We start from the raw sequence: 20,777 nt of genomic DNA on the forward strand, positions 1-20,777 counted from the left end.
GTTCCTTGCATCTATGATAATCGTTGTACATTTATAAATGTACAACAATTATAAGGCTATCAGAATGACTAAAAATGTTCTCTACAATCATACATGCAGCTTCCAGGACAGACCAACTACTCCCCAGCTTTTCAAAGGCCTGGCCCAGACAAAAGCAATATTCAGCGGGCGAAGCCGATCTCAACTCGCCAGAGGTCCACCTGAACATAGGGCCCAACGTCAGAGTGCCTAACACAACAATCCAAAAATGAAGCTCAACATGGTTGAGAGCCCGACCCTCTGCAGTGCCCGATGCCACAACCTGACTCCCAGGCCCCACCAGGCACACCACCTACTTCCCGCAATGATTGACTCCGCACATGGAATCCGGGGCCTGACCTGAAACAGCATGGGACATGCGCTGGTCTGCAAATGAGACTGAAACAATACAGTTTTAAATCTCCCCAGTATCAGCATACTCCTGGCAAACATCCAATAGGCTGGATAAACAAAGCTGGACTCAACACCCAAGGGAACAGAGAGACTGCAGTGTGCTATTTTACAGATATATGGCTCACACCTGCTTCAACTAAGTTTCTCAGATCGCTGGATATACACATGACGTGCCAAGCAAGATAGAGGGGTGAGAAGGTCTGCTGCCTATTCAACGTCTCGTGGTGTTTGGACATGGTAGTCCTGGCAAGGCTCTGCTCTTCAAACTTGGAAGACCTAATGGTAAAGTGCCGTCCCTACTGCCTGCCACTGGAATTTACTTTGGCTATCCTGACAGCAGTTTACATCCCATTCCATTTGGCGTGAAGCTCACAATGGGCTGGCTAACTGTACACAGCTACCAATAGCCTTGCTATGAAGTGAGGTGACCTTGACCTATACAGGAAATCTACGGTTGGCCTTTGCAAGCCACCAGAGATGCCAAGCGACAATACCAGACCAACCTAGAGTCCCAAACTAACCACACAGGCACCCGTTGATTGCCACAAGGCTTGCATGTTATATCGGGCTACCAAGTGGAGGCGGGCTGACACGACGTTGGCAACAACGCATCCCTCCCCAGTCAGCTCAATATTCTATGCTCATTTTAAAATGAAGTGATGTCACCGCACTGACAACCTCAGGTTACCATTGCAGTCTGAAGAAGGGTCTCGACTCGAAACGTCACCCATTCCTTCTCTCCAGAGATGCTGCCTGACCCGCTGAGTTACTCCAGCATTTTGTGATACCTTCGTCACCATTGCAGATGTCAGATCGGCCTTCCTGAGAATGAACCTGTAGAAAGCGACTGGCCCGGATGGAGTTCCTAACCATGTCCTCGGAACATGCATGGACCAGTTGGCAGTAGTATTAGCAGATATCTTTAACTTTTCCCCACTGCAATCTGAGGTTCCCACTTCCCTAAAGCCAACCACCATTGAATGATGCCAAAGCAAGGTTTTGTGCAAATGACTACTTCTCTGACATTTACCATTGAGTACTTTGAGAAGCTGGCCACATCACACATCAATTCCAGTCTTCCAAGCAGCTTAGGTCCATTGCAATTCACCTACTGCTGAAACCAGAGCTTGGAAGACGCCATCTCCCTGGCTCGACATTCATCCCTGGAACATCTAGATAGCAAGGACACCCATGCAGACTATCTATTGACCTTATCTCCACCATTAACACCATAATTTTAAACAAACTCATCTCCAAACTCTGGGACTTGGGACTCAGCACTCCTTTTGACTTCCAGACCTGCAGACTGCAATCTGTGAGGATAGGCACCAAAACATCCTCCACGATAATCATCAACACCGAAGTCCAACAAGACTGCTTATTCAGCCTCTTACTACACTCCCTGTACACTCATGACTCCATATACATTCCATTCCAACAGTTTCAAATATGTACAATTACAGTATTGGGCCAGATCTCAAACAATGACAGTACAAAACATAGCACAGAACTGTAGAGCACAGTAACAAGCCCTAACACCATAATTTCTGAGCCAATCATGATGCCAAGTTAAACTAATTTCCTCTGCCTGCATGTGATCCATATCCATCAATTCCCTGCATATCCATGTGCCAATATAAAAGTCTCTTAAATACCACTATCATATCATATCATATCATATCATATATATACAGCCGGAAACAGGCCTTTTCGGCCCTCCAAGTCCGTGCCGCCCAGCGATCCCCGTACATTAACACTATCCTACACCCACTAGGGACAATTTTTTACATTTTACCCAGCCAATTAACCTACATACCTGTACGTCTTTGGAGTGTGGGAGGAAACCGAAGATCTCGGAGAAAACCCACGCAGGTCACGGGGAGAACGTACAAACTCCTTACAGTGCAGCACCCGTAGTCAGGATCGAACCTGAGTCTCCGGCGCTGCATTCGCTGTAAAGCAGCAACTCTACCGCTGTGCTACCGTGCCGCCCACCATCACCCCAGGCAATACATTTCAGTCATTCACCACAGTGTGTAAAATAAAACTTGCCTAGCACATCTCCTTCAAACGTTGCCCCTCTCACATTAAAACTATGCCCTCTCGTCTTTAACATTGCCACCTGGGAAAAAGGTTCTCACTGTCTACCCTATATATACCTCTCATAATTTGATATATTTCTACCTGGCATCTCCTCAGCCTTCAACGCTCCAGAGAAAACAAGCCAAATTTATCCAAACTCTCCTTATAGCTAATACCTTCTAAACCAGGCAACATACTGATAACCCTATTCTGCACTCACTCCAAAGCCTCCACATTCTTACTATAATGGGGAGATCAGCACCAATACACAATATACCAAATGCGGCATAACCCAAGTCCTGTAAACCAGCATCATGACTTCCTGACTCCTACACTGATCTATGAAACTAGGCATTCCGTATACCTTCTTTACTACCCGATCTACTTGTGTTGCCATCTCCAGGAAGCTATGGACTTGGACATAAAGATCCCACGAATATCAATACTGTTAAGGGACTTCCATTAACTGTAAATTTTCCTTTTACATTCGACCTCCCAAAGTGCAACACCTCACAATTGCTAGAATTAAACTCCATCTGCCATTTTTCCATCCATTTGTGTAGAAGATCTATATCTCCTTTGTATGCCCTGACAATCTTCCTCGTTGTCCTCTACTCCACCAATTTTGGTGTCGTCTGCAAACTTACTAATTTACTTGTCTATATTATAAGAAAATAACTGCAGATGCTGGTACAAATCAAAGGTATTTATTCACAAAATGCTGGAGTAACTCAGCAGGTCAGGCAGCATCTCAGGAGAGAAGGAATGGGCGACGTTTCGGGTCGAGACCCTTCTTCAGACTGATGTCAGGGGGGGCGGGACAAAGGAAGGATATAGGTGGAGACAGGAAGATAGAGGGAGATCTGGGAAGGGGAGGGGAAGAGAGGGACAGAGGAACTACCTAAAGTTGGAGAAGTCGACGTTCATACCGCTGGGCTGCAAGCTGCCTAAGCGAAATATGAGGTGCTGTTCCTCCAATTTCCGGTGGGCCTCACTATGGCACTGGAGGAGGCCCATGACACAAAGGTCAGACTGGGAGTGGGAGGGGGAGTTGAAGTGCTCGGCCACCGGGAGATCAGTTTGTTTAACGCGGACCGAGCGCAGGTGTTGAGCGAAGCGATCGCCGAGCCTGCGCTTGGTTTCGCCGATGTAAATAAGTTGACATCTGGAGCAGCGGATGCAATAGATGAGGTTGGAGGACTCCATCCTATCCCCCTGGTTAAATCCCTCCCCACCTACGTCCAAGACACCTCACACGCTCTCCGTCTCCTCGATAACATCCGGTTTCCAGGCCCCCACTCCCTCATCTTTACCACGCATGTCCAGTCACTCTACACTTCCATCCCCCACAAGGGTGGTCTCGAAGCCCTCCGTTTCTTCCTCGACCGTAGAACCAGCCAATCCCCATCTACTAACACTCTCCTCCGCCTAGCAGAGCTGGTTCTTTCCCTTAACAACTCCTTTGACTTCTCCCACTTCCTCCAAACCAGAGGCTTAGCTATGGGCACTCGCATGGGCCCTAGCTATGCCTGCCTCTTTGTCGGGTACGTCGAACAATCCCTGTTCCGGGCGTACATCGGCCCCATCCCCGAACTCTATCGACGACTGCCCATGCAGAACTCACTGACTTCATACACTTTACTTCCAATTTCCATCCTGCCCTTAAATATACCTGGACTATCTACGACATCTCCCTCCCGTTTCTGGACCTCACCATCTCCATCACAGGAGACAGACTAGTGACTGACATCTACTATAAACCCACTGACTCGCACAGCTATCTGGACTACACTTCCTCCCACCCCGTCTCCTGCAAAAAGTCTATCCCCTACTCCCAATTCCTCCGTCTACGCCGCATCTGCGCCCGGGATGAGGTGTTTCACACTAGGGCATCGGAGATGTCCTCATTCTTCAGGAAACGGGGCTTCCCCTCTTCCCTTATAGATGAAGCTCTCACTAGGGTCTCTTCTACATCCCGAAGCTCCGCTCTTGCTCCCCCTCCCCCCACTCGTAACAAGGACAGAATCCCCCTCGTTCTCACCTTCCACCCCACCAGCCAGCGTATCCAACAAATCATCCGCCAACATTTCCGTCACCTACAACGGGACCCCACTACTGGCCACATCTTCCCATCCCCTCCCCTTTCTGCGTTCCGCAGAGACCGTTCCCTCCGTAACTCCCTGGTCCACTCGTCCCTTCCTACCCAAACCACCCCATCCCCGGGCTCTTTCCCCTGCAACCGCACGAGATGCAACACCTGTCCCTTTACCTCCCCCCTCAACTCCATCCAAGGACCCAAACAGTCTTTCCAGGTGAGACAAAGGTTCACCTGCACCTCCTCCAACCTCATCTATTGCATCCGCTGCTCCAGATGTCAACTTATTTACATCGGCGAAACCAAACGCAGGCTCGGCGATCGCTTCGCTCAACACCTGCGCTCGGTCCGCGTTCGCCAATCTGATCTCCCGGTGGCCGAGCACTTCAACTCCCCCACCCACTCCCAGTCTGACCTTTCTGTCATGGGCCTCCTCCAGTGCCATAGTGAGGCCCACCGGAAATTGGAGGAACAGCACCTCATATTTCGCTTGGGCAGCTTACAGCCCAGTGGTATGAACATCCACTTCTCCAACATTAGATAGTTCCTCTGTCCCTCTCTTCCCCTCCCCCTTCCCAGATCAAGAGGAGTTGAGTATAGGAGCAAAGAAGTCCTTCTGCAGTTGTACAGGGCCCTAGTGAGACCACACCTGGAGTACTGTGTGCAGTTTTGGTCTCCAAATTTGAGGAAGGATATTCTTGCTATTGAGGGCGTGCAGCATAGGTTTCCTAGGTTAATTCCCGGAATGGCGGGACAATCATATGTTGAAAGACTGGAGCGACTAGGCTTGTATACACTGGAATTTAGAAGGATGGGAGGAGATCTTATCGAAACGTATAAGATTATTAAGGGGTTGGACACGTTTGAGGCAGGAAACATGTTCCCAATGTTGGGGGAGTCCAGAACAAGGGGCCACAGTTTAAGAATAAGGGGTAGGCCAATTAGAACTGAGATGAGGAAAAACCTTTTCAGTCAGAGAGTTGTGAATCTGTGGAATTCTCTGCCTCAGAAGGCAGTGGAGGCCAATTCTCTGCATGCATTCAAGAGAGAGCTAGATAGAGCTCTTAAGGATAGCGGAGTCAGGGGGTATGGGGAGAAGGCAGGAACAGGGTACTGATTGAGAATGATCAGCCATGATCACATTGAATGGTGGTGCTGGCTCGAAGGGCCGAATGGCCTCCTCCTGCACCTATTGTCTATTGTCTATCTCCCTCTATCTTCCTTTCTCCACCTATATCCTTCCTGTGTCCCGCCCCCCTGACTTCAGTCTGAAGAAGGGTCTCGACCCGAAACGTCGCCCAATCCTTCTCTCCCAAGATGCTGCCTGACCTGCTGAGTTACTCCAGCATTTTGTGAATAAATACTTGTCTATATTTATATCCAAGTCGTTTATATCTATGCAACAAACAGAGCAAAGATCCCTGCTGAACTCTACTGGTCATAGACCTCTATTGGTCACAGACCTCCAGCCAGAATTACACCTTCCATGAGAACCCTCTTCCTTCTCTGAGTAAGCCAGTTCTAAATCCAAACAACCAAGTTATCATGGAAGCGGGGTTGCAGATAAATGCATTTCACATTTTTGCTGTCAATAGTGAACTTCATACGTTCAGAGAGAGCTGCGACTGTAAAAATTAAAATGATACCCTCAATTAAGCATAGGGAACAAGAAAATTAATGACCGGTTTTAATCATTCATATATATTCTTGAGCAAATTAATTGAACCTTGGGCTGATTTTGTTATTTTATCATATGATGAGTTTCCATGTACACTGTTTGTCCTTATATTTAAAACCGATAACATTCAAAATAAATTAAAAACAAAATAAAAATATTGCATCAACATTGGGTCAGTCAGTATTGCATAATCTGCCCACTGTTTTATCATCATTTGATAAGAACTCGTCAAGCAATTCATAAAATGGATATCACTCCAAAGAGGCGAACAAAGATCATAACCTTGCATTAATGTTGTTTGAAGTCACAGCAAGAGGCCTCAAAGTTGGTAGGGGTGATCCAAGCTTCTGTATGCAGGATTGTTAAACAAGCATCAGAAATTGGATCACTATCGCCTGATCACGATCTCCCATGAGAATAGGCAGGTGCAACTGCAGAAGGTGGACAACTCTAAGAGATGAGGCCTGTACTGGACCACTCAGACAACAAAAACACATATGTCAGGCTGCTGCTGATAGACTGCAACTCAACCTTCGACACAATCATCCCCTTCAAATTGCTTACCAAGCTCACGGGACAGAGTCTCTATACATCCCTCTGCAGCTTGATTGTCGACTTCCTCATCACAGACCACACTCTGTACAAATTGGCAGCAACACTTCCTCCTCGATAACCATCAGCACAGGAGCACCTCAATGGTTTGTGCTCAGCCCCCTGCTCTACTCTCTCTAAACTCACGACTGTGTAGCCCAACACAGTTCCAACTCCATCTTCAAAATCTCTGACAACACTGCCGTTTTGGGAAGTATTACAGGTGATGATGAGTCAGAGCATATGAGAGAGATCGATCGACTGACCAAATAGTGCCAGCACAACAACCCTGCTCTCAACATCAGTAAAACCAAGGAACTGATTGTTGACTTTGGAAGAGGAAGGCCGAGGATCCACAAACCTGTCTTCATCAACGTGATGGTGGTGGAAAGAGTCAAAAACTGAAAATAGTCCTGGGAGTACTCATCTCTGAAGATCTGTCCTGGACCCAGCACAGTGATGCACTCATAAAGGAAGCCCATCAATGCCTTGGAGATTTGGTATGTCAATGAATAATCTCTAGAACTTCTACAGGTGTACAGTAGAGAACATATTGACTGGTTGTATCACGGTCTGGTTCTGCAACTCAAATGTTCAGGAACGAAGAAGGTTGCAAAAAATGGTGAGCACTGACCACCCCATCATTGAAAGGATCTACAGTCACTGCTACAAAATGGCATCCACCATCAGAGACCCACACCACCCTGGCTACACTCTCACTTCACCTAGAGCCATCGGGAAGAAGGTATTGGAGCCTGAAAACTGTAACATCTAGGTTCAGGACCAGATTCCTCCCTACAACCATTAGGCTATTAAACACTATAACCTCAAAATAAGGTCTGGACCACAGAGACTTGAGGGCATTATTTTTATCTTTGCACTATTATTCCAGAGTACTATGTTTACATGTGCTGCTGCAAGTATGAATTTCATTGTTCCGTTTCAGGAGATATGGCAATAAAACATTCTTGACGTTCTAAAGACATAATGGTGTGATGATAATGAATAAAAGGTAGTCCGGTGACATGTATATTGACTTGTTATATCTGAGTGTATGCTTGATACAATTAATTTGCACAAGGATGTACATAAAAGTTGAAATAAAGCAAAGGAAAAATGTAAATGTGAGAGTAATTTTACTCAACATGCTGTCGAAAAATAAACTTTAATTTACCAGATTAACCATTTTGTGATATATTAATAATAACACAAATAGAACTGGAATGATTTAAATATGCAATTTATAAATGAGTGAAAAGGCAGATACACAGCTGCTTTATAGCATTTGTGGGGGGTTTAGACTATTTAGATAGTCATTCAAAGAGAATTTAAAGAGGTTGTGGTGTTAAAGCTGATTGCAAGTAGTAAAATAACCAATTTACCAAATGAGTCATAATTTTTAAACATAATGTGATATGGAGACACACAATGTCTTTGATGCAATTTAAATACTTGCACCAAGATTTTACCTGCACCTTGAGATTTGACTATTGATGCACTAGATGCTCTCCTGTTTTCTCCTGTGCATTGTTTATTGTAGGAAGGTGGTGTCCTTAAATATGGTTGGCCATCATTTTGGTGGTTGGACCAATTTATTCCTGTAACTTGTGGTTCATGCTGCGGTAGCTCCGACTTGTATGAAGAATTAGGTCTTCCATCATCTGACATCCGAGGGAAAAGCAAAACAAGACAGGGAGTTTATTTTGCAGCCTTATACGATAACACTACCAAAATAACAATTCTAATTTTATAATGGATGCAAAGATTCACAGAAACATTACTAAAGCAAAATACGTCAAGATTTTTCAAGTTAATGCATTAATTAGGTGTTTAGTTTTTATTCTCTTCTTTATAATATCTGTTCTGAATTGGTGGTTCACTAATTTACTCTTCTCCCCAATATTTAAAAGAAATCATCCCCATATTACGATTGATCTATGTCAGTGCCAATTGTATCAATTGGACAAGACATTGGTGAGGCCACATTTAGAGTATTGTGTTCAGCTTTGGTCACCCTGTTATAGGAAAAGATGTTGTTGAGCTGGAATGGGTGCAGAGAAGATTTACAAGGATGTTGCCAGGACTCGAGTGCCTGAGCTACTGAGTTATTGGGAGAGGTTAAGCAGGCTCGGGCTTTATTCCTTGGAGCGAAGGAGGAGGAGGGGGGTAATCTTATTGAGGTATAGATTGGGTAATAGAGGAATAGATAGGGTAAATGCACAGTCTTTTACCCAGAGTAGGGGAATCCAGAACCAGAGGAGCTAGGTTTAAGGTAATTGGGGGAAAGATTTAATAGGAACCCGGGAGACAACTTTTTTTTTTACACAATGGGTGGTAGGTATATGGAATGAACTGCAGGAGAAGGAAGGGAAGGGACTATCAAAACCTTTAAAAACATTGAGACAGGTGCATGGATAGGATAGTTTAGAGGGATACGGCAGGTGGGATGAGCGTAGCTCAGGCATGTTGGTTAGCATGGGCAAGTTAGGCCAAAGGGCCTGTTTCCACACGTATGACTCCATGACTCAATTGCTAAACAATATTTATCAAAGTTTTATCAATAATTATCAGAGCTTGGAATTGAAAACACCTCTCTAACATACAATTTATACGACACAAACACACAACTGTTAGCATTTCAGCTTATTTTTCAGAGATGGGTCTTCTTCTCACCTTTGCTAAAACGGAAAAGGCTTACAAATGAGCTATAGGCAGATTTGAAGGGAGGTTCATCTTGATCTGGAGTCAGAGGTTTGAAATGGGTAAGATGTGATGGGCTTGTGGGGGAGCGAGACTGTTCATTACCAAGACCCAGAGCAGATGTTAACTTCTCCTCTGCCATCCTAATCACCTGAAAGAAAAAAATGATTAATTCCAACAAAAATTAAAGATTAAACTTGCACCAGTGACTCAGTGAGTTTGTGAGTTTAAAGTTTAGTTTAGTTTAGTTTTTAGTTTAGAGATACAGCACTCTGGCCCACTGAGTCCGCGCCAACCTGCAATCCCCACACACTAACACTAGGGACAATTTTACCAAGCCAATTAGCCTACAAACCTGTATGTCTTTGGAGTGTGAGGGGAAACCAGAGCTTACGAGAACATTAAAAAAAAACTCCATACAGACAGCACCCATAGTCAGGATTGAACCCAGCTCTCTGGTACTGTAAGGCAGCAACTCTACCGGTGCACCACCATGCAGACCACCATAAAGTGAAGCACGTCTTTTATCTCAGGTAGACACAAGAGATCCAAGTACATAAAAATTATTCCTAATTGCTTAGATACAGAAACACATAGATACATATCATAGATACCTACAACAATGGCACGGCCGAGTCCAGTCGCCGTCGTGGAACGCCCGCGGAGATTGTATGTTTTTTTAACTTGTATATTCTTTAAAAATTTAGTTTTAAGTACTAACACACTAACACTAATAACGTACGACTGGAAAACTCTCGTAAAACGAAACCTTAGCGTAACCGAAGATTTATTAGACACTGTACTCACCGATCCAGCGTGGTCAACGGTGATCAAAAGAGCCGCCGCGGCAACAACAATGGGAGCGCGGTTCCGAGAAAAAGTCTGAGAAAATATCGAGGAAGGCGGGAGGGGGGGGGGGATTCAGAATAGGCTGAGAGCCCAAGCCTTCTGTCCACCTCTGCCCAGCATCCTGCTGGCGAACGTCCAGTCCCGGGAGAACAAGCTGGATGACCTCAGGGCGAGGATAAGATTCCAGCGGGCCATAAGAGACTGCAACATCTTCTGTCTGACCGAGACATGGCTGACCCCGCTGGTGCCGGATCAGGTGATCTACCCAACCGAGTCCTTCACTGTTTTCTGTGCGGACAGAACGGAAGAATCCGGAAAATCCAAGGGTGGAGGAGTTTGCTCATGACCAACAACAACTGGTGCCATCCTGGAAATATTAAGACGCTTTCTCCTTCCTGCTCGCCAGACCGGGAGCATCTGACTATCTCATGCCGTCCATTCTACCTTCCCCGGGAGTTCAGCTCGGTGATCATCACAGCCGTCTATATTCCACCGCATGCGGACACCGACGTGGCACTGTCGGCCCTGCACGATGTGGTGTGTCGACACCAAAACAAGAACCCCGATGCGGCTGTGGTGGTGGCTGGAGATTTCAATAGGGCAAATCTCAAAAAGATCATGCCTAACTTCTGCCAACACATCACGTGTGTCACCAGGGGGGAAATAACTTTGGACCACTGCTACACGCCGTTCAGGAAAGGCTATAAGGCCGTTCCTCTCCCTCCTTTTGGAAAATCTGACCACACTGCCATTTTCCTGCTGCCGGAGTATAAACAACGGATAATACGGGAAACGGCGGTGACGAGGGACGTAAAGCAGTGGTCTGACCATTCAGAGGCCATGCTGCAAGATGCACTGAACAATGTCGACTGGAATATGTTCCAAGCAAGTTCCAGACGTCAATAAGTTTGCGGAAGTGGTTACGGACTTCATTGCAACAATAACCGATAACATCGTCCCAACGGTAAGGGTCAGTATCTTTCCTAATCAAAAACCCTGGATGGACAGGTCTATTCGCGTTGCCTTGAATGCTCGCACCGCTGCTTACAACTCTGGCCTGGCATCCGGCAACATGGACGACTACAAGGTAGAGTCCTACCGACTGCGAAGGGTGGTGAAGGACGCAAAATGAAGGTACAGGGACAGGATGGAGTCGCAGATGGAGCAGCAGGACACCAGGCGCCTTTGGCAGGGGCTACGGACTATAACTAACTACCGGTGCATCCCCCCTCAACCGGAAGTGCCGGCACCTCCTTAGCTGATGACTTGAACTACTACGCACAGTTCGAGACGGGCAACATTACCCCTAGCTCGCCGTCTAAAAACAACACCGCCAGCGCGCTGGCTAGCCGCTCGGGTGTGCAGGCATTCTCGGTGTCCGAGCACGACGTGAGGAGGGCTCTGACGCGTGCAAACACGAGGAAAGCTGGAGGCCCAGATGGTATATCTGGGCGAGTACTAAAGTCTTGTGCTACTTAGGTTGTTCCAGTGCTCACCACAATATTCAACCTCTCCTTGGCCAAGTCCGTGGTCCCTGCATGCTTCAAAAGATCCATCATCGTACCAGTGCCAAAGAATGCCTCTCCAGCTTGTTTGAATGACTATCGACCGGTGGCCCTCACCTCGGTGGTCATGAAATGCTTCGAGAGGCTGATCAAGAACCACATCTGTGCCTTCCTCCCTCGCAATATGGACACGCTGCAGTTCACATACCGTCCGAACAGATCCACGGATGATGCGGTCTCCCAGGTTCTGCACACCGCTCTCTCTCATCTGGACAGCCAGAAGGGGGGCTATGTGACGATGCTGTTCATTGATTTTAGTTCAGCTTTCAACACAATAGTCCCCACCAGACTGGCTGAGAAGCTGCTGAAACTGAGGCTTAACACTCCCCTGTGTGCCTGGGTCCTGGACTTTCTCACCGCCAGGCCCCAAGTGGTCAAGATGGGGAGACATACTTCTAACCCCCTCACCCTGAACACAGGATCCCCCCAGGGTTGCGTCCTTAGCCCCCTACTGTACTCCCTGTACACACATGACTGTGTGGCCAGGTTCAGCTCCAACTCCATCATCAAGTTTGCTGATGACACTGTGGTGGTGGGCCTGATCTCCGATAACGATGAGAAGGCCTACCGGAAGGAGGTGGCTGATCTGGCACTCTGGTGTCAGGACAACAGCCTCCTCTTGAATGTCACAAAAACTAAGGAGCTGATTATAGACTTTAGAAGGGCTCAACATCCGAGGACGTACACGCCACTGGAGTTAAATGGAATTACTGTGGATAGGGTGAGCAGCTTTAAATACCTGGGAGTCCACATCACAGAGGATAAGACATGGACAACACACATTGCCGTACTGGTAAGGCAAGGCAGCACCTTTACCACCTCAGACAGTTGAGGAAATTTAGAGTTCTCTGAGGATCCTTCAGTGCTTCTACTCTGGGGCTGTAGAAAGCATCTTGTCCGGGAACATCACAATCTGGTTTGGGAATAGCTCTGCCCAGGACAGGAAGGCTCTGCGGAGAATAGTGCGATCGGCTGAACGCACTATGGGAACTACATTCACCCCCCTGCAGGACCTATACATCAGGAGGTGCAGATCCAGAGCCAGCAACATTATGGGGGAGCCCTACCACCCCAGCAACGGACTGTTCCAGCTGCTACGGTCAGGCAAACGCATCCGCTGTCACGCTGTGAAAACAGAGGATGAGACGGAGTTTCTTCCCACAGGCCATCAGGACTGTTAACTCTTATATCACCAGGGACTAATTTAATTTACTGTATTCATTTATTTTGTGTTAAAAGATTTTTTTCTATTATTTTGTAGTTTAGCACAATCCGCAGGCGTTGCCACTTTCATTTCACTGCACATCTTGTATATGTATGTGACAAATAAACTTGACTTGACTTGACGTAGATATTTAATCCTCAAACAAATCAAGCAACTCTCCCCTGGCACTGCAGGCATTCAACAGCATCAGAATTATATGCAACCATAATCAACAACCTTATTGCCTGGCATATCCCCAGCTCTAACGTCAACAGCAAATCAGGGGGACGAATGCTGGTTCAATGAAGAATTCAGAGGACACACCAGGAACAACGCTGGACATACTTCAGAATGATGAATCACCCTGGTGAAGCTATAAGACAGGACCAGAAAACAACATATAATAGACAGACACAAACAATCCTGTAACCTGAAGATCAGATCCAAGCTCTGCAGTCCTGCCACACCGACTTGTGAACAGAAGTGGACCATTCAATAACTCACTGAAAGATGCGATTCCACAAATTTCACAATTTCTAATGTCGAGGGTGCCTAGCAGATCAGTGCAAAAGTGAAAGCTGAAGCATTGGCAAGACCTTCAGCAAGGTGCCATGGAGGCAATCCATCGCAACCTACTCCAGTGGTACCCAGCAAAACAGATGACAGCTTTCAGCCAATTTGATACACTCCACGTTATCAAGAAACAGCTAAACATAAAGATACAGCATAGACTGACGGCCCTGACAATATTCCAGCAATAACATTGAAGACATGTGCTTCAGAACTTGCTTGTCCTTGGTCAAATTGTCCCAGTATAGCTACAACACTGGCACCTACCTGAAAATGTGAAAAAATGGCCAGGTATGTCCTGGCCACAAGAAGCAGGACAAATCCGACTGCCCAATTAATCTAATCTTCATCATCAGCCAAGTGATTGAAAAGAAAATCGATGGTGCTATCAAACAGCACTTGCTTAGCAACAACCTGCTCAGTTTGGGTTCTGCTAAAGTCACTCAACTCTTGACCGCAATACAATTTTGGTCCAAACATGGACAAGAGATGAACTATAGAGTGAACTGCCATCAAGGCAGCATTTCATCAAGTATGGCACGCAGAAGACTTAAATAAATTGGAGTCGATTGATGGGGGGGAAAACCTAAAAAAGTGCCCTGACCCAAGATGTCATCTCATCTGTCACGGGGTGGTGAAAACCTATGGGTGAAATGTGTGTGGTGGTGGATGAAACTGGGTGGGTGAGCAGCATAAAAATGGGTGATGGGAGGGCAGAATTAAGAATGCTGAAGTTCATTAGAAATCAATTTTCCTTTCCAGTTTCCCATTTGCAAAATCATCAACATCTTGTTTTTCAACATTACTTTCTTTTCCAGATAGCTCAATATAAATTAACCAATGTTGGAAGTATTACTAAGAGCCAAGGCTACGTCAAGAAATACAATGCCTGGGTGATTCAAAGTGGATTAAACATCCCAAAATTCAGGACTTAAGCTATTCTGAACTATTATGGTGGGGCTCATGTTGTCGACCTCCCCGTGGTGAGCCCTGTCAACTGACCTCAGTCAGACGAACGACAACAAACAGAGACAGCAGAAGCAGCTTCATAACTTCTGTTCCCTCAAACGCAAGAAGAACTATTATGGTCTCCAATAAAATAACATCTACAGCATGTGAAACTACGACTAGGTGTAGACCTTTCATTGAATGAGAAGAAATCATTTTGGAATGCTTGTTGATAATTGTCAACAGCACATATTGAAACAGAGCTGAACAAAATGATGTCCCCTAACTTATGTTGTGAATCTGACGATGCTATTAATGTGCATACACAAAAGTTGCGTATTTCTTTCAGGATATTTCTACAGAGTTTAGTGGGTTTAAAGGGAACTGATTTCAATTGCCTTCTCACTGACTAAGGTATATTAAACTGAAAAAAATTAGATATTTTAGTCTGAGGAACTTGGGGTATTGTGCATGTGAAGAGAATATTTTGGTATGAAGTCAAAGGAAAATATCTATGACCAACAAATAGCAAAAGTCTTCAAAAATATTTAGCTGCATCTTGTTTTGAAGAAGGTTCCCGACCTGAAATATCATCTGTCCATTTTCGATCAGATGCTGCCTGACCCCTGAATTCCTCCAGCAGTTCGATTTTCACTCAAGATTCCAGCAACCCTTAAAGCTGCGTGCTCAGCCCTCTGCTCTATTCACACTATACCCAAGAGTGTGTAGCCAGACACAGTTCCAACTCCGTTCGTCCACCGCTGTTGGACAAATTACAGATGACGATGAGTCAGAGTGGAGGGGGAAGATCAATCAACTGACCGAATGATGCCAGAAAAACAAACCAGCCCTCAAAAGCCAGTAGAACCAAGGAACTGATTGTTGACCGAAAGGATCCACAAAACTTGTCTTCATCGATGGGACTGTGCTGGAGAGACATAAACCTTAAATCCATGAATGTACACATCTCTGAAGATCTATCCTGGACCCAGCACATTGATGCAATTGTAAAGGAAGCACATCAACACCTCTGCTTCCTTAGAAGATGAGGAGATTCGGTATGTCAACGAATATTCTCTTGAACCTCTACAGGGGTACTGTAGAGAGCATATTGACTGGTGGCATCCTAGCCTGGTTCGGCAACTCATACACAAATAAGATTGCAAAAATTGGTGAACACTGCCAAGTCTATCATTGGTACTGACCCACCCCCATCCCCACCATCAAAGGGAGGAGGCAGTGAGATCATCCTGGATCCACACCATCTTGGTTACATAGAAACATAGAAAATAGGTGCAGGAGGAGGCCATACGGTCCTTCGAGCCAGCACCGCCATTCATTGTGATCATGGCTGATCGTCCGCAATCAATAACCCGTGCCTGCCTTCTCCCCATATCCCTTGATTCCACTAGCCCAGTTTATCAGGCGATTAAACATGACAACCTCCAACTAAGCTCTGAACTACATAGCCTTGGGGGATACTGTCTTTGCTAGTACACTATTATTGTCTGTTTGCTTTTTTAATATTGAACTTCTTTTTGTTATTTATTACGGCGTTTACAGTGTACTATGTTTACATATGTGTGCTGCTGCGTTAAGTAAGAATTTCATTGTTTCATTTCTGAACATGTGACAATAAAAGACTCTTGACCTGCAATCTCTTGTGTCGCGATTCCTCTCTCTAGCTCTCTATATATACAGTACATATGGAATTATTTACAATGTTTATCCAGCAGATGAGGCAGTAAAAGAAAAACTGCAGATGGTGGATATCCAAAATTAAAACACAAAACGGGGGGGGGGGGGGGGGGGGGAGAGGAGAAGGGGGGGGGAGGGGAGAGGGGGGAGAGAGGGGGTGGGAGGAGAGAGGAGAGGGGGGGAGGAGGGGGGGGAGAGGAGGAGAGGGGGGGGAGAGGAGGAGAGGGGGGGAGGAGGAGAGGGGGGGGAGGAGAGGGGGAGGAGGAGAGGGGGGGAGGAGGAGAGGGGGGGGAGGAGAGGGGGGGGAGGAGAGGGGGGGGAGGAGAGGGGGGGGGAGGAGAGGGGGGGGGAGGAGAGGGGGGAGGAGGGGGGAGGGAGGGGGGGGAGGAGAGGGGGGGAGGAGAGGGGGGGAGGAGAGGGGGGGGAGGAGAGGGGGGGGGAGGAGAGGGGGGGGGGAGGAGAGGGGGGGGGGAGGAGAGGGGGGGGGAGGAGAGGGGGGGGAGGAGAGGGGGGGGGAGGAGAGGGGGGGGAGGAGAGGGGGGGGGAGGAGAGGGGGGGGGAGGAGAGGGGGGGGGGAGGAGAGGGGGGGGGAGGAGAGGGGGGGGGAGGAGGGGGGGGGGAGGAGAGGGGGGGGGAGGAGAGGGGGGGGAGGAGGGGGGGGGAGGAGAGGGGGGGGAGGAGAGGGGGGGAGGAGAGGGGGGGAGGAGAGGGGGGGAGGAGAGGGGGGAGGAGAGGGGGGGGAGGAGAGGGGGGAGGAGAGGGGGGAGGAGAGGGGGGGAGGAGAGGGGGGGAGGAGAGGGGGGGGAGGAGAGGGGGGGAGGAGAGGGGGGGAGGAGAGGGGGGGAGGAGAGGGGGGGAGGAGAGGGGGGAGGAGAGGGGAGGAGAGGGGGGGAGGAGAGGGGGGGAGGAGAGGGGGGAGGAGAGGGGGGGAGGAGAGGGGGGGAGGAGAGGGGGGGAGGAGAGGGGGGGAGGAGAGGGGGGGAGGAGAGGGGGGAGGAGAGGGGGGGAGGAGAGGGGGGGAGGAGAGGGGGGGAGGAGAGGGGGGGAGGAGAGGGGGGGAGGAGAGGGGGGGAGGAGAGGGGGGGAGGAGAGGGGGGGGGAGGAGAGGGGGGAGGAGAGGGGGGAGGAGAGGGGGGGAGGAGAGGGGGGGAGGAGAGGGGGGGAGGATGAGGGGGGGAGGAGAGGGGGGGAGGAGAGGGGGGGAGGAGAGGGGGGGAGGAGAGGGGGGGAGGAGGGGGGGAGGAGGGGGGGGAGGAGGGGGGGAGGAGAGGGGGGAGGTGGGGGGGGGGAGGGGGGGGGGGAGGTGAGGGGGGGGAGGAGAGGGGGGGGAGGTGAGGGGGGGGAGGAGAGGGGGGGGAGGAGAGGGGGGGGAGGAGAGGGGGGGGAGGTGTGGGGGGGGGAGGAGTGGGGGGGGAGGAGGGGGGGGGGAGGAGAGGGGGGGAGGAGAGGGGGGGGTGGGAGGGGGGGGAGGAGAGGGGGGGAGGAGAGGGGGGGGAGGTGAGGGGGGGTGGTGTGGGGGGGAGGTGAGGGGGGGGTGGTGTGGGGGGGGTGGAGAGGGGGGGGAGGTGAGGGGGGGGGAGGAGAGGGGGGGGGGGAGGAGTGGGGGGGGGGAGGAGTGGGGGGGGGGTGGAGTGGGGGGGGGGGAGGAGGGGGGGGGGGTGGAGTGGGGGGGGGGGTGTGGGGGGGGGGGAGTGGGGGGGGGGGAGGGGGGGGTGGGAGGGGGGGAGGTGTGGGGGGGTGGAGAGGGGGGTGGAGAGGGGGGGAGGGAGAGGGGGGGAGGAGAGGGGGGGAGGAGAGGGGGGGGGGAGAGGGGGGGGGGGGAGAGGGGGGGGGGAGTGGGGGGGGGGAGAGGGGGGGGGAGAGGGGGGGGAGAGTGGGGGGGGAGAGGGGGGGGGAGAGGGGGGGGGAGGGGGGGGGGGAGGGGGGGGGGGAGGGGGGGGGGGAGGGGGGGGGGGAGGGGGGGGGGGGGGAGGGGGGGGGGAGGGGGGGGGGGAGGGGGGGGGGGGGAGGGGGGGGGGGGGGGGGGGAGGGGGGGGGGGGGAGGGGGGGGGGGGGAGGGGGGGGAGGAGAGGGGGGGGGAGGAGGGGGGGGGAGGAGAGGGGGGGGAGGAGAGGGGGGGGGGGAGAGGGGGGGGAGGAGAGGGGGGGGGGATAGTGAGGGGGGGGGGGAGAGTGAGGCAGGGAGGGAGTGAGGGAGTGATGCAGGCGGCAGCAACGGCAGGGAGTGGTAAGGGAAGCAGCAGCAGCAGCAGCAGCAGCAGCAGCATCCACAAACCCGCCCGGCAAACGCTCTCGGTCCCCGACCCGAGTCCACGTCCCCCGGCCTGCCTGCCTCCCTCCCCGCGGCGCTCACCTCTCGCCGCGTCCTCACAGCGAGAGAGCGACGGACAGATGCTGCCCTCCTGTACCTCCTCCTCTCTATCCGGGTGCGGCTAATCACAACATCCGCCGCTCCGGGTGTGGCCTGGACTGTGTCAGTGTGTCCGGGTGTGGGCCGCCGCCGCTCCGGGTTGACACCGCCAGCAGCCGCGCGGCTCCGACTCCCTCCCTCCCGCCCGCTGTCAGCGCGCGCCCAACCGCCGCCAACCGCCGTCCGTCAGTCCGCGCGCGCGCGCCCAACCGCCGCCAACCGCCGTCCGTCAGTCCGCGCGCGCGCGCTCGCGCCCGCCGTCGTGCGTGTGCCCGGGACGCCGGGCGATCCCCGGACGGTGAGAGAGAGCTGAAACGTTAACACACACTTCTCTTTCGCGACAACAAGGCTCTCGACCCCTCGCCCCATTCCGTGTCTGCCTGCCCGTCCCCGGTGAGTTCCTCCAGCATGTTGTGTCCATTCACCCGATACCTCTCACAGATGCATCAGACAGATCAGACAAGTAAGGGAACATCTGCCTCACCTGACAGGATTGTCGGAGTACCTGCACAGTCAGAGTCAGACAGGGAAGGGGGAATAGAAAGAAACAGACAACAGGTGCAGGAGGAGGCCATTCGGCCCTTCGAGCCAGCACCGCCATTCATTGTGATCATGGCTGATCATCCACAATCAGTAACCCGTGCCTGCCTTCTCCCCCATATCCCTCGATGACACTAGCCCCTAGAGCTCTATCTAACTCTTTTAAATTCATCCAGTGAATCGGCCTCCACTGCCCTCTGCGGCAGAGAATTCCACAAATTCACAACTCTTCTAGTGTGCACTTATCAGCTGACAATGATTCTACATTTTCCTTAAATACATCTCTTTTGATGTCTTTTTTTCGCACCTCACACTTCCTTGCCTCCCTCTCCCTTGACTCTCAGTCTGAAGAAGGGTCTCGACCCGAAACATCACCCATTCCTTCTCCCCAGAGATGCTGCCTGTCCCGCTGAGTTACTCCAGCTTTTTGTGTCTATAGATGCAAACCAGCTTCTCCAGTCTGTAGTCTCTTTTGTGCTTTGGTTTATTTTCACCCACATGTTTAGACCGTAATGTTGTATCCTTATTGTTTTAATGTTTATTTATTTATTTAGAGATACAGCGCGGAAACAGGCCCTTCGGCCCACCGGGTCCGCGCCGCCCAACGATCCCCGCACATTAACACTATCTCTACACACACTAGGGACATTTTTTTAACATTTGCCCAGCCAACTAACCTACATACCTGTACGTCTTTGGAGTGTGGGAGGAAACCGAAGATCTCGGAGAAAACCCACGCAGGTCACGGGGAGAACGTACAAACTCCGTACAGACGGCGCCGGTAGTCAGGATCGAACCTGAGTCTCCGGCGCTGCATTCGCTGTAAGGCAGCAACTCTACTGCTGCGCCACCGTGACGCCCAATCAGTATACTTTATTCTTAATTGTTAACTGTCTGTCTGTGTTGTCATTTGTGAGCGCAGCACCAAGGCACATTCCTTGTATATGCACATACTTAGCCAATAAATTTATTCATTCATTCATTCATTCATTCCTACACACGGGATATCCCGGCTGCGTTGTCATTGGATCACCAGCCAGAGAGCTGGCAGGTGCTTCAGGCGAAGGCAGACCTTGGCAAAACTGGAGTGCAAAGTATTTTTCTTAAGTGCGGGTGCTGAAAATCTGAAATAAGAATAGAAAATGATGAAGGGTCTCGACCCGAAACATCCTTCCATCCAAAGATGCTACCTGACCCGCTGAGTTACTCCAGCATTTTGTGTCCATCTTCGACAGAAAATGATGAAGCGTCCAACAACATCTGTGGAAAGAGAAACGGATGTATCATGTTCCAACAGGAATGCATTCTTTTTGGTGTTGCTATTGCTGCAATTCATTGGGCAGGGCTCAGAATGAAAGTTCATTTGTGATATAAATAGATAATGGAGACATTCATGAATGATAAAAGAGTTGAAAC

At 50.0% G+C, this 20,777-nt stretch overlaps 1 protein-coding gene across 11 annotated transcripts in view; it reads right to left on the minus strand.

Moving 5' to 3' along the window:
• The window catches only part of pikfyve (phosphoinositide kinase, FYVE finger containing), a 101,894-nt gene extending 82,948 nt beyond the window's left edge, over positions 1-18,946 (minus strand). For 9 of the 11 annotated variants that reach the window (XM_078404236.1, XM_078404235.1, XM_078404239.1 and 6 more), the window contains exons 1-3: positions 18,765-18,946; positions 9,552-9,729; positions 8,348-8,539 (exon numbers count right to left, since the gene is read on the minus strand). In XM_078404236.1, coding sequence (XP_078260362.1) covers positions 8,348-8,539; positions 9,552-9,720 — 361 coding nt within the window. In that variant the 5' untranslated portion in view covers positions 9,721-9,729; positions 18,765-18,946. The remainder of the gene's footprint in view (positions 1-8,347; positions 8,540-9,551; positions 9,730-18,764) is intronic. The other 2 variants (XM_078404229.1, XM_078404230.1) reach the window with 2 other exon arrangements.
• Between the last annotated feature and the right edge of the window lie 1,831 nt (positions 18,947-20,777).

This window comes from Rhinoraja longicauda, chromosome 8, assembly GCF_053455715.1.
Source record: "Rhinoraja longicauda isolate Sanriku21f chromosome 8, sRhiLon1.1, whole genome shotgun sequence".
In the NCBI taxonomy this organism is placed as follows: domain Eukaryota; kingdom Metazoa; phylum Chordata; class Chondrichthyes; order Rajiformes; family Arhynchobatidae; genus Rhinoraja; species Rhinoraja longicauda.